At 40.9% G+C, this 27,084-nt stretch overlaps 1 protein-coding gene and 1 non-coding gene across 10 annotated transcripts in view; both read left to right on the top strand.

The window, feature by feature from the left end:
• FANCC (FA complementation group C) overlaps window positions 1–27,084 on the top strand; it is a 216,873-nt gene that overhangs the window by 129,321 nt on the left and 60,468 nt on the right. For 8 of the 9 annotated variants that reach the window (XM_033236621.1, XM_033236616.1, XM_033236618.1 and 5 more), the window contains 2 exons: window positions 15,744–15,854; window positions 17,051–17,115. In XM_033236621.1, coding sequence (XP_033092512.1) covers window positions 15,744–15,854; window positions 17,051–17,115 — 176 coding nt within the window. Of the gene's footprint in view, window positions 1–13,659; window positions 13,811–15,743; window positions 15,855–17,050; window positions 17,116–27,084 lie in introns of those variants that run through there. The other variant, XM_033236625.1, reaches the window with a different exon arrangement.
• On the top strand, window positions 15,298–15,404 carry LOC117099510. The gene has a single exon (XR_004443846.1). It is a non-coding gene; the product is annotated as a small nucleolar RNA U13 (small nucleolar RNA).

The following is a 27,084-nucleotide window of genomic DNA, read 5'->3' as shown; positions in this document are numbered from 1 at the left end:
AGGGCAGGAGGTGGGCCTTGCCAGTGACCGTGAAGAGGGAGAAGGGAGAAGGTTAGAGGAATCCAGAACCCGGGAACTGGGGTTATGCAGTTATCAGATTATATTCCATGCTCGCCCGAACTGCAGCTTCAGATGCAGCAGCATCAGATGGGAGATGGGAGATGTGCTGGGAGCATGTTATGTTCGCTGCTTCCCATGCATGTGCCTCACTTACTTCTGTGAACTTCCTCAAAGTCAGTTTTATCATCTACATTTTGTAGAAGTGGAGACCTAACACTGTTTTTGAAGATTATCCTAAGGCCGGGCACAGTGGCTCATGCCTGTAATCCCAGCACTTTGGAAGGCTGAGGCAGGCGCATCACTTGAGGTCCGGAGTTCACGAGCAGCCTCATCAATATGGTGAAACTCTGTTTCTACTGAAAATAGAAAACTTAACCTGGGCGTGGTGGCGCATGCCTGTAATCCCAGCTACACAGGAGGCTGAGGCAGGAGAATCGCTTGAACCCGGGAGGTGGAGGTTGCTGTGAGTCAAGATCATGCCACTGCACTCCAGTCTGGACAATAGATTGAGACTACTTCTCAAAAAAAAAAAAAAGAAAATCCAACAGTCCAAGCACAGCAGTCGGCCCCCAACCTCAAAAGCCTCCTGAGAAGTAACCTGGTATCAGTGGGCTGTGCAGATTCTTGCAGTCTTCTTTGCCTTTATATATGGAAATAACTTTGTTTTATGTTTGTTTTCACATAGGTGGAATTATACTGACTCTGATACTCTGTGACTTGCTTTCTTCACATGATAATAACTCCTGGAGTGTTTCTGTATCAGCCACACAAGTCTCCTTTATGTTGCCAATATCCGTCTTTATCCCAAAGACAAGATGAATGTTCAAAAACTGTAATCCAAACTCAGTTCTAAAAATGGGTGTGTGTTTCAACAAGAGCTGCTCGGCTGAGGCACTTTTGCTGCCGAGGGGATTTGAGCAATGTCTGGGGACATGTGTGGTTGTCACAACTTGTGAGGGGAGCTCCTGGCATTGATGGGGGTGGAAGGCAGGAATGCACAGGTCAGGCCCCTGCAACAAGGCATTGTCAGGCCCAAAATGTCAATGGTGACAGCATTGAGAAAATGTCATTGGTTTAAACCTACTTACCTTAATGGTGTTTCAACAGCCCTGTTAAGGGGCTTGATCAGTATGTAGCTTATCAACACCAACCTTTGGTGCAGGGGGGTGGGTGGTGCTCCTGTTGGAGACGCAGATTCTAGGGCCCCACCCACAGAGTGCGCACTTGGGAGGCAGAGGTGTGAACATTGCCATTGAGCTCAGGAGCTCCAGAGCAGCCTGGGCAACATAGCAAGAGCCCATCTCCTAAAAAATAAAAACAAGAGTGCTGAATAGTCAATCCATTTTAAACATATGGTAGGATTTCAGATTTTCTGAGGAAAAATTTAATTAGACTTGGCTGCTGCTTTGATTTGAAATTGGCAATACTTTTATATATCTCAAAGTGTGGTTTATGAAAGAGGCAAAATTGTCAATGACTATTTGTTGAATTTTGCTTCCTAACCGTGCAGTGGGGACAAGTGTTTCCGAATACATGCTTTACATGGTTATTTTTTCCTGCAGTGCGGAATTGTTCGCTGAATTACAGTTTGTCCACTTAGGCTTAGGTAGATACGGATTCTGTAAAACTGGAAATCACTGAACTGGATTAAAAGGAACTGTGGTAATTGTAGATCTGTTAGATGGAATCTGCTGTGCCCTAATAAGAGTATAAGGAAGACCATTGGCTGTTGGAAGCAAGTCGCTGGGTTCGAGGTTGGGAATTGGGCATGATTTGTTTCCTGTGTCACTGCTTAGGTTGATTTCCTCAGACTGCCATCTTTGTGTTGGAAAGAGGTAAGGTCTAGGCCCTAAGCTTAGACTGTCTTCATGCCCAGAGAAGTCCAGCCATTCATTATGACTTCACTAAAGGATGCGTGATCACAAATATTTGTAATGAAGATAATTACTCCTTTTTTCTCAAGATGATTTTAAATTAACTTAAACCCCCTGATTTTCAGAAAGAAAGTAGTAAAAGTCAAACCATACCTTTAATTTAGGACTGACTTCTGCATTTGGATTGTAGATTATTCTAGTATAAAAAGTGCCATTTGCATGTTGGAATATCTTTCAATTCTTAATTTCTAAGTAACAAAGAAATAGGAGATTGAAAGACTTTTTTAACTTATAAAATTCCAAATACCCTTTCAAGCAATTTGTATCTTATTTCTGTAATAGTTTTATCACCAGCCAATGGGTATGCACTGTATGTCATAATATGGAAAGAAATTCTTTATCATTTCAGATATTAAAGATTTCAGATTTGAAAAGAGTTACCAGTGAAACTATGTTACAAGAATATTTCCTTCCTGAGACATTTCAGTATTATAGGTGGTTTCAGACTAACAGGCACAGAATACGATCGTGTGAAGTATCTGATTCGCTTTACTCTACTTGGTACCGTTAGGACGTTCAGCCAGAGGTGATTGGAGGGATTTGCACGTCTACCACTCGTGTGTGTGTCCGTGAACCACATCTCCTTTAGTGCCTGCTTTTGAACTTTATATAAACAGAATCATGCTGCCTGTTTATTTCTATAATGTTCTTCTTTCTCTTAACATGTGCTGTTCTTGGCCCCTTGCTTCTCCATGTGAATTTTGGAAAAGCTTCTAAAGTTCCACCAAAAACCCTATTTGGAATTGTTACTGGTACTGCATTGAGTTTCTGTGCCAGAGAACTGACATCTTTGTGACATTGAATTTTTCTTGCTAAGATCACAAGGTCTTCCTTTATGCAGACCTTTCACATGTATTTTTAACAGTTTTGTAACACGAGTCTTCTTTGCTGTCTTGTCATGTAATGCCGTGCCGGGGAGTGGTGGTCCGTCTCATTGTTAACAGTTGGTAACACGAGTCTTTCTCTGCTGTCTTGTCATGTAATGCTGTGCCGGGAAGTGGTGGTCCGTCTCATTGTTAACAGTTGGTAACAAGAGTCTTCTCTGCTGTCTTGTCGTGTAATGCTGTGCCGGGGAGTGGTGGTCCGTCTTATTGTTAACAGTTGGTAACAAGAGTCTTCTCTGCTGTCTTGTCATGTAATGCCGTGCCGGGAAGTGGTGGTCCGTCTCATTGTTAACAGTTGGTAACAAGAGTCTTCTCTGCTGTCTTGTCGTGTAATGCCGTGCCGGGGAGTGGTGGTCCGTCTTATTGTTAACAGTTGGTAACAAGAGTCTTCTCTGCTGTCTTGTTGTGTAATGCTGTGCCGCGGAGTGGTGGTCCGTCTTATTGTTAACAGTTGGTAACAAGAGTCTTCTCTGCTGTCTTGTTGTGTAATGCTGTGCCGCGGAGTGGTGGTCCGTCTCATTGTTAACAGTTGGTAACAAGAGTCTTCTCTGCTGTCTTGTCGTGTAATGCTGTGCCGCGGAGTGGTGGTCCATCTTACTCTATAGAGGACCTTTCTTTCCTTTTTTAGTGAAACAAATGTAGATGGTGCTTATGAGTTTTTCTGATTTCTAGTTTGTCTTTGTTGGCAGGGTGAGGTGATAATTTAAAATTGTGTTATAAGAAAATTGGCCAATTTTCACCATGGTATTTAATTTAGAAAAATAGAAGTCACGTGCAGGTAATTTAGTTGGTTTGGGCATTTTGATATTAAGTAAACAAAGAATTCCAGTGTCACAACATAACTTTTTTTACTAGATGTTTACATAAAATGCCATGGGAACATTTTTTAAAAAGCAGGGGCGGGGAGGGAGAAGCAACTAATTCAGCATTTGGGCACAAGTGTTTTCTGTGGTCATGGTCAGAGAGCCCTCCAGGTGTTCGACGTGGCAGCATGGCCACAGACCCAGGACCGAGTAGACTGAGAGAAGGCTAAACACACCAATTTATACCTGAGAAATACATTTTGGGGGGCCAAAAATAATTGAGTGTATCGAATGGAACTAACAGAAGCTTTGTTTTACTAACCAGGTTTGCAGGAAAAAATGTTTTTAAGTATGTAGATATGCATTATAACTTCTATTTAAATACAGCTGAGGCCGAATTTCCCAGGACCCCTTTCAGCAAAGATAATCCTTTGCTGCTGCTTTTCCTCTCCATCCTGGATGTTCTAATACCCCAGCACCTGAAGGTTACTGCAAGCTGAGTGGCGCCAAAGCAACACCTTAGCCAGTGATGTACATCCTCATTGGTGTGCAGGTTCTGGTCAGTGTTACCAACATGAGTTAATGTCTTTGAAGTAAAAGCACGTAGCCATGTCATGTTTTCCCAGTTTTCTGTGGGTATTTTATGACCTGCAACTTAGGAAAGCAAATTGTGAAAAAGAAAACTTGTGTTGCCCTATAACGAGGTCATGAGGGAATCCTGTAGCGATGCTGTTCTTCAGTAGCGGTAAGAGGGCAAACCGTGCTCTTGGTTTTGACTCAGCTGGTCTTTACTGAACGACTATTGTGTGGGTCACAGCTGTGCTGGGACTGTGAGGGATAGCGAGGCAGTGCCTACCGTGGAGCGCCTGCGTGTAACGGTGGACAGAGGAGAGCAGGCTCACCGTTACACTGCAAGGTGACCTTGGAAGGTGCAGGGAGAGAAACACAAGGGAGGAACCACAGAGACTTCAGAACAACATCTTGCCCAGTCAAGAACTAGAACAGGAATCCTGGAGAAAGGTGAATTTTGAAAGACGGGTATGATTTTGGCAGCTAGAGATGGGGGCGGGGAGGCTGTTGGGTTTCTCAGAAGAAGGAAATGGTCTGGAGGTGGGAAGGGGCTGGGTGAATTTGGTGACCAGCCAGGAGTCTGATGTCACCAAGTCGCAGGGATGAAAGAGAAAGGCAGGGGAAGTGAGTTTGCCTAGGCGGGCCGAGGCCATGTAGGGGCAGGCTGGAGTGGGGGCTCGGAACCTTCGGGGGTGACAGAAGAGGTTTTCCCACCTTTTTTCTCTCCTCCCTCCCCAGTCACCTTCCTGTGTCCCAGCCACATCACACAGGCACTTTCTCTCTTCCCCTCGCCTCTCCCTCCTCCGGTTTGTCTTCTTCCCCAGCCCTCAGAATCAGCTCAGATGCCATTGTCTTTGGGAGCACACCAAAACCCAGCAGTTGGAACTCATCTCTCCTTGCTCTGTTCCCACAGCAGCTGCCTCACCAAGAGTCATTCCAGCACTTAGCGAGCTGGCTCGTGCTGGCTGTTCCCACCTGCAGCACCCTTTACCGGGCTGCAGGGCTTCTCACTCCAGTGGTCCCAGGAGAGTGGCTTGAAAGCAGACCATCCTCAACCTGTTTGTTGAATGAATAAATAATGGATCCCTATTTATAAGCACTTTTTTTTTTTTTTTTTTTTGAGACGGAATCTTGCTCTGTTGCCTGGGCTGGAGTGCAGTGACGCGATCTCGGCTCACTGCGAGCTCCGCCTCCCGAGTTCATGCCATTCTCCTGCCTCAGCCTCCCAAGTAGCTGGGTCTAAAGGCACCCTCCAGCATGCCCGGCTAATTTTTTGTATTTTTAGTAGAGATGGGGTATCACCGTGTTAGCCAGCATGGTCTCGATCTCCTGACCTTGTGATCCATCCGCCTTGGCCTCCCAAAGTGCTAGGATTACAGGCGTGAGCCATGACGCCTGGCCAACACCTTTTTTTTTTTTTTTTTTTTTGTATATTTTGTATAAAGAGATATGCCATGGAGAGCCAAGTGGTGGAAATTCTAAAAGACTTTAATGATCAGATGAAGAAATTGTTTAGAGAAGCATAATAGATGTGCTCTGTCTCAGTTTGAGAATATTGACCACAGTTTGGCTCTCCTAGCCCTTTGCCTGAGCAAAACCCACAGCCCATCTTCCACACCCATACCATGTTCCAGACCACAGCCCATCGCTCCAGCTTTCCCAGCCTGCCTGTGAATGTTCTGCCTGTTACACTTGAGGGAGCAGATATAGTGAGGCGAGGACAACTAACAGCACCCAAAAGCAAGGGCAGTGGATTTCCCTCCGCTTTATTTAAAACTTGCCTTCTTAGGAAAGTTCACCCTCATGATCTTAGCATATTCAGTGGCTTTTCACACATGAGCAGAGTTTCATTCTTAACTTTTACATGAATCGAAATTGGGTTTAAAATCATTTTAGGTACAGCTGTGTTAGTTCCCATACTTTCTACCCATGGAAGATTTTCTATCAATGGTCAGGGTGATAATATCTGTACGTCTTTATGTCTGAACCTGTTCATTTATATGCATATCCTTTCCTTAATTACTGATTTGTATATTTAGAAACTCAGTGCTTCATTAGTAAAATGAGGGAGTTAGAGTAAAGGATCTCCAAGATTGCTCTGCCAGCATTTGAAAAAGAACCTATTATTATATGACTATAGAAATTTGTTTTTGTCTAAGAGCTGGTGCCTAATCTTTAATGGTTTTGTGTTTAGACTATTTGCCACTAGGTGGCAGTAAAAAAATTATTCTTAGCAATGAGAAATGCTCATCAATATTTAAGTTTACTTTAAAATAAAAATTTAGGGGGCCAAAGTTTGAGGTGTCTGTTTTGAAACTATGTAACCGTATACTGGCCTCTGTATATTGTTTCTAGGACTTAACACGTATTTTATTCGGGGAAAAAACTTGTGGCACTTCATAGCCACTTATATCAGGGTTATTATGGAAAAAGGACATTAGTTAAAATATGTAATTTTGTTTTATCTATTTACACACACACACACAATGTGCACACACACACACAGAGGGGAGAGAAAGGTTGGGTACCATTCAAGGTTTCTGGCATCCACTGAGGGTCTTGGAGTGTATCCCTTGCAGATAAATGAGATACTACATTTTCGTTTTTCCAGGACATTATATGTTAAAGTCAGCTTGTGCAATGCGGACATTGGAAATACAGTCATGTGCCTTATAATGACATGTTGGTCCACAACAGCCTGCATGTACAGTGGTGGTCTCCTAAGATTATAATGGAGCTGGAAAGTGTCTATGACCTAGGCACATCATAGGTGTTGTAATGTAGCCTAACATGTTGTTCACATGTTTGTGGTGATTCTAGGTAAACAGATATCCTGTGCTGTTAGTCATATGAAAGTATAGCACGTACAATTATATATATACATGATTACTTGATAATAATAAATGGCTATATTACTGGTTTATGTATTTAACATACTTATACTTTTTATTGTTATTTAGAGTGTACTACTTATTTAAAAAAAAAAAAAAAGTTGGCCAGATGTGGTGGCTCATGCCTATAATCCCAGTGCTTTGGGAGACCAAGGTGGAAGGATAACTTTAGGCCAGGAGTTTGAGACCAGCCTGAGTGACATACTGAGACCCCGCCTCTACAAAAATAAAATAAAATAAAATGAAATACATAAGCCAGGCGTGGTGGCACATGCCTGTAGTCTCAGCTACTCCAGAGGCTGAGGCAGGAAGATTGCTTGAGCCCAGGAGTTCAAAGTTGCAGCGAACTATGATTGCCAGCCTGGGTGACAGAGCAACACCCTGTCTCAAAAAAAAAAAAAAAAAAAAATTAAAAATTTAAAAAAGTCAACTGTAAGACAGCTTTAGGCGGGTTCTTCAGGAGGTATTCATTCCGGAAGAAGACATTACAGGAGATGATAGCTCCACATACGTTATTGTTATTGCCCCTGAAGACCTTCTAGTGTGGAGGTAGAAGACAGTGATGACCTGACCCTGTGTAGGCCTCAGCTAATGTGTGTATTCAGTTTTTCTCTTTAATATTTAAATTTTTATTGATACATAATATGCATACAGAAGCACATGCACAAAGCATTAAGATAAAGCTCAGTGAATTATCACAAGGCAAATACATTTTTGTAACCACAAGATAGAACCAGCCTTGTTTGTGCTTCTGACATCGCTTTCTTCCTTCTCCCTCTCCAAAGGTAGCCAAAATCTTAAGAGCTAATGTTATAGATAAGCTTTGTCTTTTTATACAAGTGTTTTGTTACAGAACATTTTAAACATATACAAAATTAACAAAATGGTATAATAGATCTGACACTCAGCCTCAACAACAACTCATCATGTGCTATTTCTGCTTCATCTAGACTTCGGCTCATTCCCCATCTCTTTATTATTATTTTTTATAAGATGTATGTGCATTGAAATGTATACTCTTAACTGTACCTGTTTGACAAATCAGTACACCCATATAACTTTTTCTCCTCTTAAGAATAGAGTACCGGCCGGGCGCGGTGGCTCACACCTGCAATCCTAGCACTTTGGGAGGTTGAGGTGGGCAGCACTTGAGGCCAGGAGTTTGAGACCAGCCTGGCCAAATGGTGAATCCCCATCTCTACTAAATATACAAAAATTAGCTGGGCGTGGTGGCGGGTGCCTGTAATCCCAGCCACTCCAGAGGCTAAGGCAGGAAAATCACTTGAACCCGGGAGGCAGAGGTTGCAATGAGCCGAGATTGTGCCATTGTACTCCAGCCTGGGCGATAGAGCTAGTAACAATCATTAATGTGCACGTGAATCACCTGGAAATATTATTTTAAATCCAGATTTTAATAAACTAGATCAGATTTTGATAAAATAGGTCTGGGTTTTGTCTGAGAATTTGTATTTCTAACCAAGTACAGATTCATAGAGTACATGCTCACTACAAAGTCTCTTTTATCTAAAGTAAATAAAATTTGATGAATAAGGGAAATTGACCTTAGATGCAAGAGCACATCAGAACACATGTGCAGTATGCTATCTGTAGGAGCATTCGGTCAACAAGAGCATAAACCAACCAAACCGTTTTAAAATGATTTTAATCCAAAATTAGCGAAATCCCTATTACGGTTTCCATGGAAGTGTTCTTTCAGGCTAAGAAATGTTAGTGTCACCAGAGGGCACTGGTTAAAAACAGCACAGATTTGGAAGTCGATGTCTTATAAAGTAAGTGACAGACCCCTCTTTGCACCCATAAGTGGCTTTTACAGAGTTACCCAAAATTCAGTCATTTGTACACCAAGTGTAGATAATTTTCATAGCTTCCTATTAAAATTATATTTTAACGCCCTTACAAAATTTAACTCAATTTTCTTATAAAATTAAGTAACATTTTTATATGACATTGTAAGTCCCATTTTAGATTCAACTTAAACTGACATACTTGTATTAGGTGCTGTGTCTGTGTGTTGACCACCCAGTGTTCTTTGGGGTTCCACTGTTTGCACAGGTACCACAGCTGGAGCAACACAGATGCACAGACACAAGCTGGGTCCTGCGTCTCTTCCTGCCTCCGGACATCAGGGCGCCAGTCAGCCTGGTTGTACGAATGGAGGTTGTGTTCCCTAGCACAGAGGGTCTCCTTCCAGGGCACTCCTCTCAGAGGAGGAAGAGGGACCAGAAGGTCCTTTTAGGGGGCACTTCCTGGCACATGGGCCAAGCCTTCTGAGGGGTGAGGGCTCCAACCAGCAGGTACAGACCTCTCAGAAGGGAGGGTTAAGGCAGCTGTTCTGAACCTGAATCTCTACCACCCCTCGTCCCATCTCATCAAGACAGCTCTGAGGGGCTGTTCTGGCACATGTCTGGACGTCAGGGGCTGGGGGACAATGTGAGCTCTGACGGGACTCAGATAAGGTCTGTTCCAGGGAGGCAGGAGGTTGATGGTCAGCATCTGGGATGGTGTCCTTGTGGACAATGAGTTGCCTCTTTGGGTACAAGTCCATTTTCACTACAGACGAGGCTAGAGCAGGGTGGGTGTCCAATCTTTTGACTTCCCTGGGCTACATTGGAAGAATTGTCTTTGTCTACACATTCAGTACACTAACACTAATGATAGTTGATGAGCTAAAAAAAAAAAAGGCAAAAAAAATCTCATATTGTTTTAAGAAAGTTTACAAATTTGTGTTGGGCTGTGTGCTTCAAGCTTGGGCTGGAGAGTCTGGACGGCTCCCCGATCCCCTCTCTGATTCTCTTTGGCAGTGAGGCCTGGAAGGGGCTGAGTCTCAGTATCTTGGGGAAATTCTGGAAAGCCTATTTGGGAACCTGAGCAGACCTCTTGCCTGGAGCGTGAATGCTTGATTTGCTGTCCTGGCCACATCCATGCTTGGCAGCCAGAGAGCAGGGTTTGCATTCACACTGGCACAACAGTGAGCCAGGGGTTGAAGTGACCAGGACAAGTGTCTGGGTGGCAGTGTGCCTCAGTTTTTAACAAAAAAGTTTAAAAAGAAAAAAAAAAAAAATTAAAATAGAAAGAAGCTTATAGTATAAGGATATAGAGAAAGAAAATATTTTGTACAGCTGTACAGTGTGTTTTAGGCTAAGTGTTGATTTTAATAGTCCAAAAGTTCAACAAAAGTAAAAGGTTTATCAAATTCGAAAGTTGTGGTAAGCTAAGAACAGTTTATTGCTAAAGAAAGAAACATGTGTTTTTATGAATTTAGTGTAGCCTAAGTGTACAGTGCTGTAAAGTCTACAGTGGCGTACAGTCATGTCTTTGGCCTTCACATTCACGCTCCGCTGACTCACCCAGAGCAACTTCCAGTCCTGCAAGCTCCATTCATGGGAAGTGTCCTATACAGGTGTACCATTTTTTCAATGTTATACCATAGTTTTACTGTACCTTTTCTACGTTTAGATAGGTTTAGATCACAATGTTACAGTATTCTGTACAGTCCCATGCTGCACAGGTTTGCAGGCCAGGAGCAATAGGCTCTCCCATGTAGCCTAGGTGTGCAGTAGGCTGAGCCATCTGGGTTCATGTAAGTATACTCTGTGATGTTCGCATGCCAAGACACTGCCTAACGAAGCATTTCTCAGGATGTATCCCAGTTGTTAAGTGATACATGACTTCAGTATCTAGGGAACTATTTGTGGCTATTTTAAACATTACTTAGGAATTATTTACGATCTCTCATGTCACCCTCTGAAATCAAATGTCAAGACAGAGCTCATGCAGTATTGGGAAGTCACCCTCCATGAGCTGGTCCCAGGCCCAGGGCGTGAGTGCTTCTGGGAGGCTGTGGGTTAGGGGGAAGCCTGGGCATGGTTTTGTTTAACTCTACAATCTTAACTGGCCCTTAGCTGTTACTGCTCAAAACTGGCTTCCTTCAATTGCATACTACCTTACTTTCCATCCCAACTGGGTCTGTAGCGCCTTGCGCTCTAATTTTTTGAGGGTGGATTGTGATATATAATAACAGTAGCCACCTGTTTATGGGTGGCTTAATTGAAACTTTGCTTAATTGAATTTGATTAAAAACTGAACCTGGGGTTTTCAGTGAGATGCCATACTTAGAGAACATAGTGCCTCACACATTGTAAGCACTTGGTAAATTTTAGTTGTTACAGTTGCTAGAATTCCTTCAAGAAGTCACTTCTCACAAGTGAGGGGCATAGGAGAGCTCACCAGGCAGAGGGAATTGGACATACTAAAGTCCTGATGGCCCAAAAAGCCTGTGGCCCTCCAGGGTCGCAAACAGGCTAGTAAGGAGCAGTGAAGCCTGGTGGCGGGTGTGGGGTGCACTGGTGGGCCAGGCTGCTTCACTCTGAGAAATTTGGGCTTCACAGGAAAAGTAACTGGAAGCCGAAAGGGTCTCAGACTGAGAGCATTCAGATTTGCATTGCTAAAAACTATCCCAACAGTCTCATGGACAGTGGATGTAGGGAGGTTCATTATAAGGTCTGGCCATAGAGTAAATAACTAACCTTGGGCAGGCTGCTTAAACTGTCTTGATTTCCTCCTCTTTAACCCAGATTCAGTAACAGTACCTACCCATAGGCTGTGAGGATTAAATGCGTTGCTATTTGTAATCTGTTTAGAACAGCCCTGGTGTGTAGTAAGTGCTTTAAATGTGTGTTAAATAGAATGCAGAAGTCTGGTTTCTGAGTAGAAGGTTGCATTCTTCGGACACTGCCCTCCCCTCACCTAGCATCAGACTGACCTGCTCTGTGAAAACCCAGACTGCTGCCGACTTGGAGACCACCTAGTTTCCAAACCAAGTCCTCCTGTTCTGCCTGGGTCTCACTCGGACACCTCCATGTGGATTGGACATATAGCTGGCCAGACCTGACCGGGCTTTCCCTTTTCCCAGAACACCTGCACTGCACCCCGCTGGGGGTTCAGGCCCCACACTGGCTTGCTAAGAGCACGAAGCGCTCTCCCTGCTGTGCCGGCCCTACCTTCTTCCTTCAGAAGTTCAGTGGAGTCCAGCAGTAAGCGCGGCTGGTGGTGAGCACCATCGCCCCTCCACAGATGGCACGCTGGCTTGTACCTGAGCTCCCTGACTCTGCCTGCCCAGCCACAGCTGCTCCCTCTCTCTCTCCCAGATTGCACTTGATGTTGAAATAGACCACCGCCAACATGGAGACGAACTCTCTTGGAGCTGTGGTCAGCTTCTGTTTGCTTTCTGTATTTGGGGCAGATTTGAACCGAAAGAGGGAAAACCAATAACAAGCAAGTGGCCCCATCCTTCTCTCTACCTTAAAAAAGGTTCACTCTAACTCTGTAAGGTTCCTGTTCTTCCTGCTTTGCAGTGGATTCATTTTTTGGTAAATCGTGTAGTACATACCTCTGGGGGGTTTTGTTGTTGTTTTTATTAATCATGAATGTCTTCTACTAAGTAGTAATGTTTTAAAGCTACTTTGTTAACTTGCAATTCTAATTTGAAAACTGTAGATAGGATATAATGTAGAAATGGCAGGTTTCCACTTACATGACTTAGGAGTGTTGCCTGGATTCTCTTTTAAGGATACGGAGGCAGGTCTGAGCTCATAGGGAGAAAGTACATGATCCTCACAAAAGGATGCATCCCAGATTCAGGGTAACGTTGTCCCCAAGGGTAGAGACTGCTGTTGAATCATGGTGAGGAAGGGCAGAGGGCATAGAAGGCTTCTGTATTTCTAGTGTTTTACTGATTAAGGTTGAAGGTTTGTGGAATTTGACATAATATTTTATATCTTTTTGGATGTGTGAGATATTTGATGATGAAATTGAAATGACCACCATGATAGTGATAACCACCCAGAGTGTCACTAGTATGTGTGCCACATGCTTGTCGTCTGGGTCTGTGGAGCCTACCTGTCCATCACTGAGGCACCCTTAGCCTCCACCTCAGATTAGACTGTCATCTCCAAGTATTTGTGTATGTAGTTACATACATACATTTATATGCACAGATGCAAATTCATTTTATCTCGTAATGTGTTATCACAAAATGCAGTATAGGACTTTTAAAAAAATTAAATATTTCCAAATAAAACTTTTTCAAAAAATATTTTTTTCCTGGTATTAAAAGAAGCACATACATGTATGGGAGGCAAGGAAACATACTAAAGTAGAAAGAAGAAGAAAATGTGTGTGTGTGTGTGTGTGTGTGTGTGTGTGTATAATGTTAATATAAATGTTAACAGCATCTAGGGTGGCACTATTATGGGTCTCTAGCACCACCCTAGAAACTGCTAACATTTGGTAATAGCTGTGATGTAAATATATCCCCTAAAATCCATGTGTTGAAACGTAATCACCAATGTGATAATATTAAGGGGGTTTGGGGGGTGATTAAGTCGTGAGGGCAGAGCTCTCGTAAATGGATTGGTGATTTTGTGAGAGGTGGAAGAGAGTGCCCTGGGTCCTTTTTGTCCTTCTGTCCCTTTCACCATGTGAAGACACAGCATTCATAGTGTCTGTCCCCTCTAGAGAGCACAGCAACAGGGCATCACCTTGGAAGCCTTCACCAGACACTGAACTTGCCAGCTCCTTGGTCCTGGACTTCCCAGCCTCCAGAACTGAGACATAAAGTTCTGCTCTTATCAATGACCCCGTCCGAGGTATTTTGCTCTAGCAACACAGACAATCTCAGACCGTGATATTTTCTTCCATTGTTTTTCCATTCTCATGTATGGATTATTTTTATATTGATGAGATCATTTCTGAGTATAACATTTTACATCTTTCTTCATTTAGTAGTATAACCATTTTAAATACTATTAAAATTATTCATAAACTTCTTTTCCTTGGAGACAGGGTCTCACTCCAACTCCCAGCCTGTAGTGCAGAGCCTCAATTTCTGGGGCTTAGGCGGTCCTCCTGCCTCAGCCTCCTGAGTAGCGGGGACCACAGGTGTGCGCCACCATGTCCAGCTAATTTTTTGTATTTTTTTGTAGAGGTCAGATTTCTCCATGTTGCCCAGGCTGGTCTCGAACTCCTGGGCTCAAGTGATCTGCCTGCCTCGACCTTCCAAAGTGCTGTGATTACAGGTGTGAGCCACCATGCCTGGCCCCTTTATAAACATGTTAGTGGCTTACAGTGAGCCACTGTATAAGGATATTAATCATTCCCTGCTGTTAGATAATTTTTACTATATGAGAAATAACCACTACAGTAAACATCTTTGAGCATAGTTCTTGTCATCATACTTGCATTTATTTCCTTAAATGTATGCCACGTATATCAAAGGTTCTGAATATTTTGAAGACATTTTATATATGTTTTTCAAGTTGCTTTCTATAAGGCAGGGCCTCTGTTAGCCTGTAATCTCTTTGTTCAGGTGACAAACCTCTAGCCTGACACACCCCTGGAAGTCCAGGCCTCATGGTGGGTTCTGGGCTGCGTTGCATCTGCTGACACTTCATGGGCCCCTCGGTGCCATTCACAACTGCACTCTGTGTGGAAGACCCTATTTCCATCCCTCCAGGAGCTCACAGAGCACCTGTTTCGTAGAACCTCGTACAGCATTACCTGTTCACGTCTGTGAAAACTTGAACTCCTTAAGTGAAAGTGCCATACGGGTGTCTTACCCTTTTTGATGACGGAGGACGAACATTCGTTTACGTGTTTCTTAGCCATTTGTATTTTCTCTTGTGAATTATCTATTCATATCCATTGTTATGCTCTTAGTGTTTGTCATTAATTTTGTACATTAATTTGATAACACACATAGAATCTGTACTGTTTGTTGTTAACATTCTTCTTAGTTTGTGCTCATATTATTTTTCTGGTAAACACAAGATTTTATTTTTATTGAGCACAGCCAAGCCTCTTCCCGGATGATTTTCTCCCAGGATTTTCAGTTTTCAGAGTTCTTTCTCATTCAGACACTTGAAAAATGTTCATATTTTCTTCTTGTGTATTATTTCATTTTTACATTTATCTCTTTACTTTACATTAAACTGGAGTATATTTTGATGAATAATACCCGGTGAGAATTTTTTTTCTTTTTACAAATAGTTTTTGAGGCACCATTTATTACATAATCTGCCCTTTCCCTACTGATTTGTGATATGTTCTCTATCTTATGTTAAATTCTATTATCTGGATCCTTTTGTAGTTTGTGAGTGTGATCATGATTGGGTGTTTCACGCGCGTGTGTGAGATGTGCCACCCCCGAACCTTGTGTGACATCAGCACATTGCCCAGCTGACCTCAAAAAACAAAAAAAAGAAATGATCTTATCATCGCTGCTAAACGTATTTTACTGAGTTTAAAAGCAATAAAGATTCCTTTCTTAAGTAAAGCACTGCTCATTCATTGTATTTTCGTTTTCACTATCAATGTTTAAGTTGACTTCTTTTTAATGTATTAACTTTAATGCTAACATTTCTCTTTTACGCTTTGAATCAAAGTAAATTGGGTACTTTGACAAACAGATTTTTTTGTTTCATAGAGACCACTCCCATTTGCAAATAAATTGTAGGCATTGTACCTAAAAGGCACTTGTATTCACTTTTAAAGAAGTTAACTTTTTCTGTTTATGTTTTTTAGGGTGTATTATCTCATATACTTTCAGCACTCAGATTTGATAAAGAAGGTGCTCTTTTCACTCAGGGTCTTGGATATGCCCCTGTAGATTACTATCCCGGTCTGCTTAAAAATGTGAGTATTTAAAATGTGTCACTTCTGGAATGTTTAATGCTGAATGTGCCATCAGCAAAAAGAGTAAATGGAAATATTTCAGTCCTGCAGAAGAGATGTTTAACTTTTCTTCGTTTATCTCTTCTTACCTTGGGCAGTCTTATGGCCATGTAAGGAAGAAACGTGAGATGGGAAGTTATAAGAAAGAAGGAAACCAGGAAGGGTTTTACTAAACCAACCCATCAGCCTCTCTTTCTAGGAACACATCTCACTTATTCACTCAGAGATGTTTGGGAGAAGAGCTTTTCTTAGCTATTATAAACACAGTCTTGTACTGTTGCACGAATCTTGTATTTCAAATAACCTGATTGGACTTTTCTGTTAAAGCAAAACAGAAAATTCAATACATAGTTTTACATATTTACCTCTTAATATTAAAGCTTTGTTTTCTTCTGGCTTACATTGTAGCCAAATGTAAGAAATTTTAACTTACAATCTTGATGTAACTCTTTTAAAAAATGTTATGAGATTTTTTTTTTTTTTTTTTTTTTTTGAGGAGTCTCGCTCTGTTGCCCAGGCTAGGGTGCAGTGGCCGGATCTCAGCTCACTGCAAGCTCCGCCTCCCGGGTTCCCGCCATTCTCCTGCCTCAGCCTCCCGAGTAGCTGGGACTACAGGCGCCCGCCACCTCGCCCGGCTAGTTTTTTGTATTTTTAGTAGAGACAGGGTTTCACGGTGTTAGCCAGGATGGTCTCGATCTCCTGACCTCGTGATCCGCCCGTCTCGGCCTCCCAAAGTGCTGGGATTACAGGCTTGAACCACCGCGCCCGGCCGATGAGATTTTTAATGTTTGCCAACCATTCTGGTGTTTTGGAAGCTTTATACAAGAAAAACTTTTTTTTTTTTTAAATGAAAATTTTAAATGAAGGAATAAACTCGTTTTTCTTTAAATGGATTTTGTTTTAATTCTTAGGAAGTTAATGACCTGTCTGTTGTTCATTACTTACATAGAAACGCAGAATTATAGACATTAAACATAAAATCCCAGTTATTAGTAAATGTGACATGGCACTGCTTCCTTTTCATTCTGACAGAGTAAAACATGAGAAGATGGGGGTTCGGGGAATCTCAACGGAAATATCACTCACACCAAGAAAAATAGAACTGATGTAATCCTGCTTGCAGCGTGAGTTAACCTGCAACTGATTTTGTTTTACAGATGGTTTTATCATTAGCGTCTGAACTCAGAGAGAATCATCTTAATGGATTTAACACTCAAAGGCGGTAGGTGTTAAACTAAACATCCTTCTTCTCAAGTTTCAAAATGTATCAGTTTGGTTATGAGAGGAAAATTGTACAATTCATAGGAAGTGGATGTTCAGTTATGGTTGTATATTATATAGAAAGATTATTTTAGTGGAATACATAGCACATTGGTGAGTTTTTTCAAACTCTTTTAAAAATCACAATTTTCTCAACTGTCACAGAGCAGTAAGTAAATCCTACAATGTCTTTTGTGGGCCCATTAGGTAAAAAGCCCTACATTTACAGTAGGGAGCACAAAAGAAAGAGCAGTACTTAATTTTACCCTGGGATTCCTCACTCTGCAAGAGGAGAATGTGCACAGATGCAAGTGTGTACTCTCACACTGGCCTGCCCTGGCTCTGCCTTCTCCTCCCAGCACACGCGCACGCGCGCACACACACACACTCTCACAGAGTCAGGATATTTACAAGGCAACATTTGATGTGAACATATGCCCTATTTTAAGAAACATGATATTCCAAAATCTAGACTAAACAAATCAAAGAGATTCAGACAAATTAAAAGGCAATTAATCACATTACAAATGTTTCTTCAGTCTGTGAAAGAATTTCAGTTTTTATTGGTGGGCATTTCATTTTTGACGTATCATTAACCGAGAGAATCTGGGACTGAGGGACTTGGTGATTTTTTTTTTTTTTTTTGTAAAGCTATTGCTAATTCAAGTCCTATCAGAAATTGTCTTTGTCCTCAACCTTTAGGAATCCTTTGCACCTAACCCTTAAATATATAATTATTATAGGAAAACATTGGAGAAAATCTTCATTATGTTGGATTTGGCAATGTAAAAAGAACTATAGGAGACATGGAGAGTGTTTAGATTTACTTATTTACATGTCAGGTAAAGACTTGGATTTCGTTGTGAGGTGAATGTTGACTGATGGATCTTTTGAATTATGTAATTATAAATTTATTTAAAAGGACTTTAAAAATCAGTCAGTGCAATGTGTATGTACTCCCTACACCAAACTCCCAAAATATGCATCACAGTTGATTTTTTAAAAAGCAGCTCACAATAAAAATAATTTTTAAAATCTGTTAACAAATAGAAACAAAGGATCAGAATGCAAAATATAGAAATGACTTGGAAAAATCAATCATAAAGAGGCAGACACTCCAGTACAGAAATGAGCAAGAATATAAGCAGGTCATTACCAGAAGGTGAAAACTGAATTGCTAATATTAAAGGAGTTCTTCAGGAATGACATCAGCAAGATAGCAGAATAGGAAGTCCTAGACCTTATTTCCCAATAGAGACATTGGCTTAACTACAACATACATCCCAAAAGATTTTAATGAGAACTACAGAACCAATTAAGAAGTCACAGTACTGCAGGCAAGCTCAAAGTGTAGAATAGCCACATTGAAATTGATTTAAAAATCTGTTTCATATCAACTGTGATAGCCCTTTTCCAAGTCTGGCACGGCTTGGTGAGACTGGTAGGAAAAACCCAGCTTGTGGCTTCTCTCTCTTGGGAGGGAAAAAGAAGAGTGGAATGTGCATCCAACATTCTCACTTTTTAGGGAGCAGACTGAGGAACAGATTTCTGTCCCTACTGACTGGGAGCACTGATGAGGAAATTGCGTACAGTAATCCCTCTTTATCTATAGGGGATGTGTTTCAAGACACCCAGTGGATGTCTGAAACTGTGGATAGTACCAAACCTGATTGCCATCAATCATAACACATTTCTGTATTCCACTCACAACTTTAATGTCTTTTCCATCTTAACTAAGCACTCACCATATATGATGGCTGTAATTTTTGCCATGTGAGATGCAACAACAAAACTAACACAAAGTTTTTTCCCTCTTTACTATTTCACAGATAGATGTGTTTTTACTATAGATCTCAGCAACCTCAGCATATGATTTTTTTCTTTCCTAATTAAGTTGAAAACTTTCACCTTTTCACTTAAAGAAAGCACTTTACAACTTCTCTGTGGCATATCCAAATTGCCAGCCCCAGTGCTCTTGGACTTTGAGGTCATTATTAAGTATAAATAAAATAAAGGTTACTTGAAGACAAGCACAGTGATGCTGTGACAGTTGATCTGACCACCAGTAAGGCTACTAAGTGACTAATGAGCAGGTAGTGTATATATCATGGATACCCTGGGTAAAGGGATGATTCATGTTCCAGGTGGGACAGAGTGGGACAGCATGAGATTTCATCATGCTACTCAGAACAGTACACAATTTAGGCCAGGTGCTGTGGCGCATGCCTTTAATCCCAGCACTTTGGGAGGCCGAAGCAGGTGGATTACCTGATTTCAGGAGTTCAAGACCAGCCTGGCCAACATGGCAGAACCCTGTCTCTATTAAAAATACAAATTAGCCGGGCGTGGTGGCTTATGCTTGTAGTCCCAGCTACTCAGGAGGCTGAAGCAGCAGAATCACATGAACCTGGGAGGTGGAGATTGCAGTGAGCTGAGATTGCATCACTGCACTCCAGCCTGGGCAACAGAATGAGGTGCCATCTCAAAACAAAACAGTGCACAATGTAAAACCTTTGAGTTATTTCTGGAATTTTTTCATTTAATATTTTTGGACCACAGGTGACCATGGCTAGTTCAAACTACAAAAAGTAGAACTGCGGATAAAGGAAGACTACTTTTGATGTCTTGGGGCCATGGAGAACAAAAGAAAGCTTAGTGGTTTGTGGTAGCACCAGAGAGTTGACAGTGCTGTGGATGGAGGCTGGCATAGCTCAACAGAATTGGGAGAAAACGCCTAGCTCATGACTTGTTCTTTGGGAGGGGAGGAGAAGAATGGAATATATACATCCAGTGTTCTGGCTTTTCAGGGGCCTACTGGAGGGACTGGTGTCTGTCTGTTCTGACTCACAGCACTGACAGAGAAATGAATGGCATACTTTGGAATAAGAGCGCAGCAGCTTGTTGCAGCACTGGAGAATCTGCAATACCACAGACGGACACTAGGGGGAGGGAGAGATTAGGAGCGCTCGAAAAACCAGTAAAGCCCTCTAATTTGGAAATCACATGCGTAAGCCCAGAGAAGATACATCCCTGGAAAAGGTTTGACCGACCCCCAGAATCTCCAGCTGGGTCCATTGGTGAAAGTCTTCCCTTGTACCATGTCAGTCGATAAAGACTGAGAGAAGTGGATGTTTCTTTAAATGTACAAAATACAACAAAAATAACAAGACACAAAGTAAACCCAGGGAAATGTGGCATAATCAAAGAATCAAAATAAATCTACAGAAACAGACCCTAAAGAAGCAGAGATCTATGCATTACCTGACAAAGAATTTGAAATAATTGTCTTAAGGGATCTCAAGGCACTACAAGAGAACACAGATAAACAACTAAATTAAATCAGGAAAACAATACATGAACAAAATGAGACTATCAACAAAGAGATAGAAACTAAAAAAGAACCGAACAGATACTCTGGAGCTAAAGATACTCAGTAAGTGAATGGAAAAACTTAATAGAAAGGTTCAGCAGTAGACTTGATCAAACAGAAGAAAGAGAAAACTTAAACACAAATCATTTGAAATTATTAAGTCAGAGAAACAGAAAAAAGAATGAAGGAAAGTCAAGAAAGCCTAAGACACTTGTGGAACAACATCAAATGGAACAATATACACATTATGGGAGTCCTAGAATAAGAGAAAAAGGGGCAGAGAACTTACTTGAATAAATAATGGTGAAAACTTCCCAAATATTAGGAAGGAATTGGATATCCTAATTTAAGAAGCTCAAAGGACTCCAAAGAATGAACCCAAAGGGGCGTGGTGGCTCAAGCCTGTAATCCCAGCACTTTGGGAGGCCAAGATGGGCGGATCACGAGGTCAGGAGATCAAGACCATCCTGGCTAACACGGTGAAACCCCGTCTCTACTAAAAAATACAAAAAATTAGCCGGGCGAGGTGGCGGGCGCCTGTAGTCCCAGCTACTCGGGAGGCTGAGGCAGGAGAATGGCGTGAACCCGGGAGGCGGAGCTTGCAGTGAGCTGAGATCCGGCCACTGCACTCCAGCCTGGGCCACAGAGCGAGACTCCCATCTCAAAAAAAAAAAAAAAAAAGAATGAACCCAAAGAGGCCCACACCAACATACACAAAAATCGAAATGTCAGAAGTTAAAGACATAATCTTGAAAGCAGCAAGAAAAAAGTGACTTATCATGTACAAGGAAGGTTCCATAATATTATCGGTGCATTTCTCAGAAAAAATATTACGGGCGAGAAGGGAGTGGGATGGTACGTTCAAAGAGCCAAGGAGGAAACAAAACAAAACAAAAAACCCTTCCTACCAAAAATACTGCATCTGGGCTACATCATCCTTCAAAAATGAAGAAGTAAAGACATTCCCAGATAAACAAAAGCTGAAGGAGTTCATCACTAGACCTACCTTACAAGAATTGCTAAAGGGAGTCCTTCAAGTTGAAATGAAAGAATATTAGCGACGTGTAAGCATACAAAAATATTAAGCCTTCTGATAAATGTAAATATGCAGACAAACACAAAATCTTACAATACTGTGTTGTATAGTACAGTTGTCCCTTGGTATCCACAGAGGATTGGTTCCAGGACTTCCCATACATATAAAAATCTATAGATGCTCCAGTCCCACAGTAAACTATATGGAACTTACAGATATAAACAGTCAATCTATAGGTTCTACATCCTGCAAATACTATATTTTTGATCCATGATTTAGTTGAATCCATGGATACAGAGCCCATAGATATATAGAGGGCTGAGTGTACATGACTCACTTTTTAATTCTAATACAGAACTTAAAAGATAAAAGCATAAAAAATGTTAAACAGTGTTGATAAATACAAAATAGAAAAGGATGTAATTTGTGATATTGATAACATGAACTGGGGAGGGAAATGTAAATGAGTAGTGTTTTAGTATGTGATTAAAGTTGTCTTGTTAGGTTGTTATAACTCTAAGATGTTTAATGTAATGCCCATGGTAACAACAAGAAAATACCTGTAGGAGATGCACAATGAAAAATGGGAAGGAAATCAAAGCATATCACTATGAAAAAATCAATGAAACCCAAAGGAAGGGAATAAGAGAAAATTGTGAACAGAATAACTACAAGGTATATGGAAAACAACAAAATGGCAATAGTAAGTCCTTCTCTATCAGTAATTACTTTAGGTGAACATGAATTAAACACTCCATTCAAAAGATGTGGAGTAGCAAAATAGATCAGAAAACAAGATCCAACTATATTCTAGCTGCAAGAGACTCACTTGATACATTGGCTGAAAATGAAAAGATGGAAAAATAGATATCATGCAAATGGTAGCCAAAATAGAGCAGGAATAGCTATAGTTGTATCAGAAGGCTATCAAAAGAGACAAGATTATATAATAATATAAGAGTCAGTTCAGGGAGATACAACAATTACAATAATATATGCACTTAACAGAGCATCCAAATATATGAAGCAAATACCAATAGAGTTGAAGGGAGAAAGAGACAGTTACACAATAATAATAGGAGATTTCACCACCCCACTTTTAATAACAGATTGATTAACCAGACTGAAGATCAATAAGAAAATAGAACTTGAATAATGCTATAGACCAATTGGACCTAATAGACATATACAGAACATTCTACCCAATGACAGCAGAATATACACTCTTCTCAAGCACATATAGAACATTCTCTAGGAAAGACCACATGTTAGGCCGCAGAACAAGTCTTAACAAATTTAATAAGACTGAAATCATAGTAACTGTTTTTTTTGACCACAAGGGAATGGAAATCAATAACAAAAGGAAAACTGGAAAATTCACAAATATGTGGAAATTAACACACTCTTAAACAACCAATGGGTCAAAGAACAAATCACAAGAAACACAGAAAATAACTTGAGACAAATGAAAATGAAAACACAACATATCACAACTTATGGGATGCAGCAAAAGCAGTTCTAAGCAGAGAGTTTATAGTGGTAAATGCCTGCATTAAAAAAGAAGAAGGTGTACATGCTTTTGAAGGAAGAAAAAAAATATAAGAAGGATCTCAAGTCAGAAACCTAACTTTACACCTCAAGCAACTAGAAAAAGAAGAACAAACTAAACCTAAAGGGATCACAAGGTCAGGAGATCGAGACCATCCTGGCTAACACGGTGAAACCCCGTCTCTACTAAAAACAAAAAACTAGCCGGGCGCGGTGGTGGGCGCCTGTAGTCCCAGCTACTCGGGAGGCTGAGGCAGGAGAATGGCGTAAACCCGGGAGGCGGAGCTTGCAGTGAGCTGAGATCCGGCCACTGCACTCCAGCCCGGGCAACAGAGCAAGACTCCGTCTCAAAAAACAAAAAAGAAGGGAGAGACTAATAAAGATTAGAGCAGAAATAAATAAAATAGAGAATAGAAACCAGTTGCATTTCTATATGTTAATAAGAACAACCCAAAAAGGAAGTTTAAAAACAGTCCTGCTCACAATAGCACCAAAAAGAATAAAATATTTAGGAATAAGCAATTAAGGAGGTGAAAGATTTGTACAGTGAAAACTATACATTGCTAAAAGATACTATGTAAGACATAATAAAAAGATATCCCATGTTCATAGATGGGTTAGTATTTTTTTTTTTTTTTTTGAGATGGAGTTTCACTCTTGTTGCCCAGGCTGGAGTGCAGTGGCGCGATCTCGGCTCACCTCAACCTCTGCCTCCAGATTCAAGTGATTTTTCTGCCTTGGCCTCCTGAGTAGCTGGGATTACAGGTACCCGGCACCACTCCCAGATGATTTTGTATCTTTAGTAGAGATGGGGTTTCTCCACATTGGTCATACTGGTCTTGAACTCCTGACCTCAGGTGATCGACTTGCCTCAGCCTTCCAAAGTGCTGGGAATAGGCATGAGTCACTGCACCCAACCTATACTTAGTATTTTAAATGCCCATACTACCTAAAGCAATCTCCAGGTTCCAGTGTTATTTCTATCAAAATGTCAGTGGTGTTGGTTTTTATTTTTATTTTTTTTTACAGAAATAGAAAAAGAATCCTTTAATATACATAGAATCTCAAAGTACCCCAAGTAACCAAAATGATTTTGAGAAAGAAAAACATGGTGAAGGCCTCATACTTCCTTTTTTCAAAGCATATTACAAAGCCACAGTAATCAAAACAGTGTGGTACTGGCATAAAGGCAGACATATTGACAAATAAAACAGAATAGAGAGCCCAGAAATAAGACTTCACATATGTGATCAAATGGTCTTTGACAAGGGTATCCTGACTACAAGATTGGGAAAAGACTGTCCCTTCAATAATTGATGTTGGGAAAACTGGATATACACATTCAGAAAACAAATCTGAACCCTTACCTTACGTTATATATAAAAACTAACTCAGAGTAGATTAAAGATCTAAACGTAAGACCTGAAACTATAGGGGAAAAGTGTCATGGCATTGAACTTGGCAATGATTTCTTGGATATGACACCAAAAGCACAGGCAAGAAAAGCAAGAATAGACAAATAGGACTACATGAATTTTTTAAATGTCTGTGCAACAAAGGAAGCAATCAACAGATTAAAAAGCAGCATATGTAATGGGAGAAAATCTTTTCAAACCTTATATCTGGATAAGTGGTTAATATCCAGAATACACAGAGAACTCCTGCAACTCAATAACAGCAAAATAATCCAGTTTAAAAATAGGTCAAAGACTTGAATAGACATTTCTCCAAAGAATATATACAAATGACCAACAAGCATATGAAAAGATGCCCAACATCACCAGTTATCAGGGACATGATAATCAGAACCATAATAAAATACCAGTTCACACCTATTAGAATGACCACTATGAAAAGAAGAAAGAGAAAAAGACAAATGTTGATGAGGATATGGAGTACTTGGAACCCTTGTACACTGTTGCTAGGAATGTTAAACTAGTGCAGTCACTATGGAAAACAGTATGGAGTTTCCTTAAAAAACTAAAAATAGAACTACCAAATGATCCAGCAATCCCATATTTGTGTGTATTTCCAAATAATTGGGAACAAGATCTCTAAGAGATATTTACACACCCATGTTCATTGAGCATTATGTACAAGAACCAAGAGGTGGAAGCAACCTGTATGTCCATCAGCGGATGAATGAGTGAAGAAAATATGGTATATATACACATTGGAAGATTATTCCACCTTAGAAAAGAAGGAAGTCCTGTCATATGCTACAGTGTGGATGAAAGAAGTAAACTAGTGACAGAAGGCAAATACTGCATGATTACTTACACTTATGTGTGATATCTAAAGTAGTCAAACTTGTAGAAACAGAAGCTAAGGCCAGGTGCAGTGGCTCACACCTGTAATCCCAACACCTTGGGAGGCCAAGGCAGGCGGATCACTAGAGGTCAGGAGTTCGAGACCAGCCTGGCCAACACGGCGAAACCACATCTCTACTAAAAATACAAAAATTAGCCGGGTGTGGTGGCACGTGCCTGTAATCCCAGCTACTCAGGAGGCTGAGTCTGGAGAATTGCTTGAACCTGGGAGACGGAGGTTGCAGTGAGCTGAGATCGTGCCACTGCACTCCAGCCTGGGTGATGGAGCAAGATTCTGTCTCCAAAAAAAAAGAAACAGAAAGTAGAATAGTGGTTACCTTGAGATGGGAGGAAGGGGGAAATGGGAGTTGTTGTTCAATGGGTATAGAGTTTTAGTTTTGCAAGATATGAAAGTTTTAGAGATCTGTTGCACATAAGGACATATAGTTTACTGTACACTTAAAAATGGTTAAAATGGTAAATTTTATGTTAATGTGTTTTTCACCACAATTTAAAACTGGTCTATGAGCTTTTCTGTGCATTTTCAGGAAAGTGTAAACTACAACATCAGTTAGACATCCATTAGGTTATGGTGAGCTTCAGGAGGTTGCTGATGGGAACTTAAATAGGTACAACCACTTTGCAGAACAATCTGGTCTTCCTGGAATTTGGGATTCCTCATTAGTCTCTCTATTAGGGCTCTGTATATTGTAGCCTCCAATAATTATGGAAAGATCAAGAGGTGGTGTTGATTGAGGTTGCCAGTAAATATGTATTGGCAATAAATAAATAGCCAATAAATTGTAGCCTTAGAGGACTCCCATATTTTCTGGAGGTTGATAGCCATTTGGGACTGGCGTCTCCTTCCAGGCCTCATTTCTCCTTCCTGTTGGAGTCAGGACATTTCTGTTATCTCTTGCCTAAAGACAGTGGATAAGAAAAAGAGTATATAAGATCTTGGCAGCTGGCTGTCGGTTTGCTCCCTGCTCCTTGAATTCACCCCCAAAGTAATTCTTATCTTTTATAGTAGTCCTCTCTTGCAAGCTTTTAGGGTGGTGGTATTTTCCTTCAAAAAGATCCCACCTACCTACCAAGTCAAGCTTTTCTCAGAATTTGTGGGTCACCAAAAGCCCCCATTTTATAGTATTATATATTTAATTGTAAAAACTCTTCCATCATTGACATGATTGTATATTTAGAAAATCCCACTGTCTCAGCCCAAAATCTCCTTAAGCTGATAAGCAACTTCAGCAGTCTCAGGATACAAAATCAATGTGCAAGAATCGCAAGCACTCCTATACACCAATAACAGACAGCCAAACCATGAGTGAACTACCACTCACAATTGCTACAAAGAGAATAAAATACTTAGGAATCCAACTTAAAAGGGATGTGAAGGACTTCTTTAAGGATAACTACAAACCACTGCTCAACAAAATAAAAGAGGACACAACCAAATGGAAGAACATTCCATGCTCATGGATAGGAAGAATCAATATTGTGAAAATGGCCATACTGTCCAAGGTAATTTATAGATTCAATGCCATCCCCATCAAGCTACCAATGACTTTCTTCACAGAATTGGAAGAAACTGCTTTGAAGTTCATGGGGAACCAAAAAAGAGCACACATTGCCAAGACAATCCTAAGCCAAAAGAACAAAGCTGAA

This window comes from Trachypithecus francoisi, unplaced genomic scaffold (assembly GCF_009764315.1).
Source record: "Trachypithecus francoisi isolate TF-2019V2 unplaced genomic scaffold, Tfra_2.0 Lachesis_group16, whole genome shotgun sequence".
In the NCBI taxonomy this organism is placed as follows: Eukaryota; Metazoa; Chordata; class Mammalia; order Primates; family Cercopithecidae; genus Trachypithecus; species Trachypithecus francoisi.
Note: the sequence above shows the minus strand (reverse complement) of the source record. Positions and strands in the feature narration are given on the sequence as shown.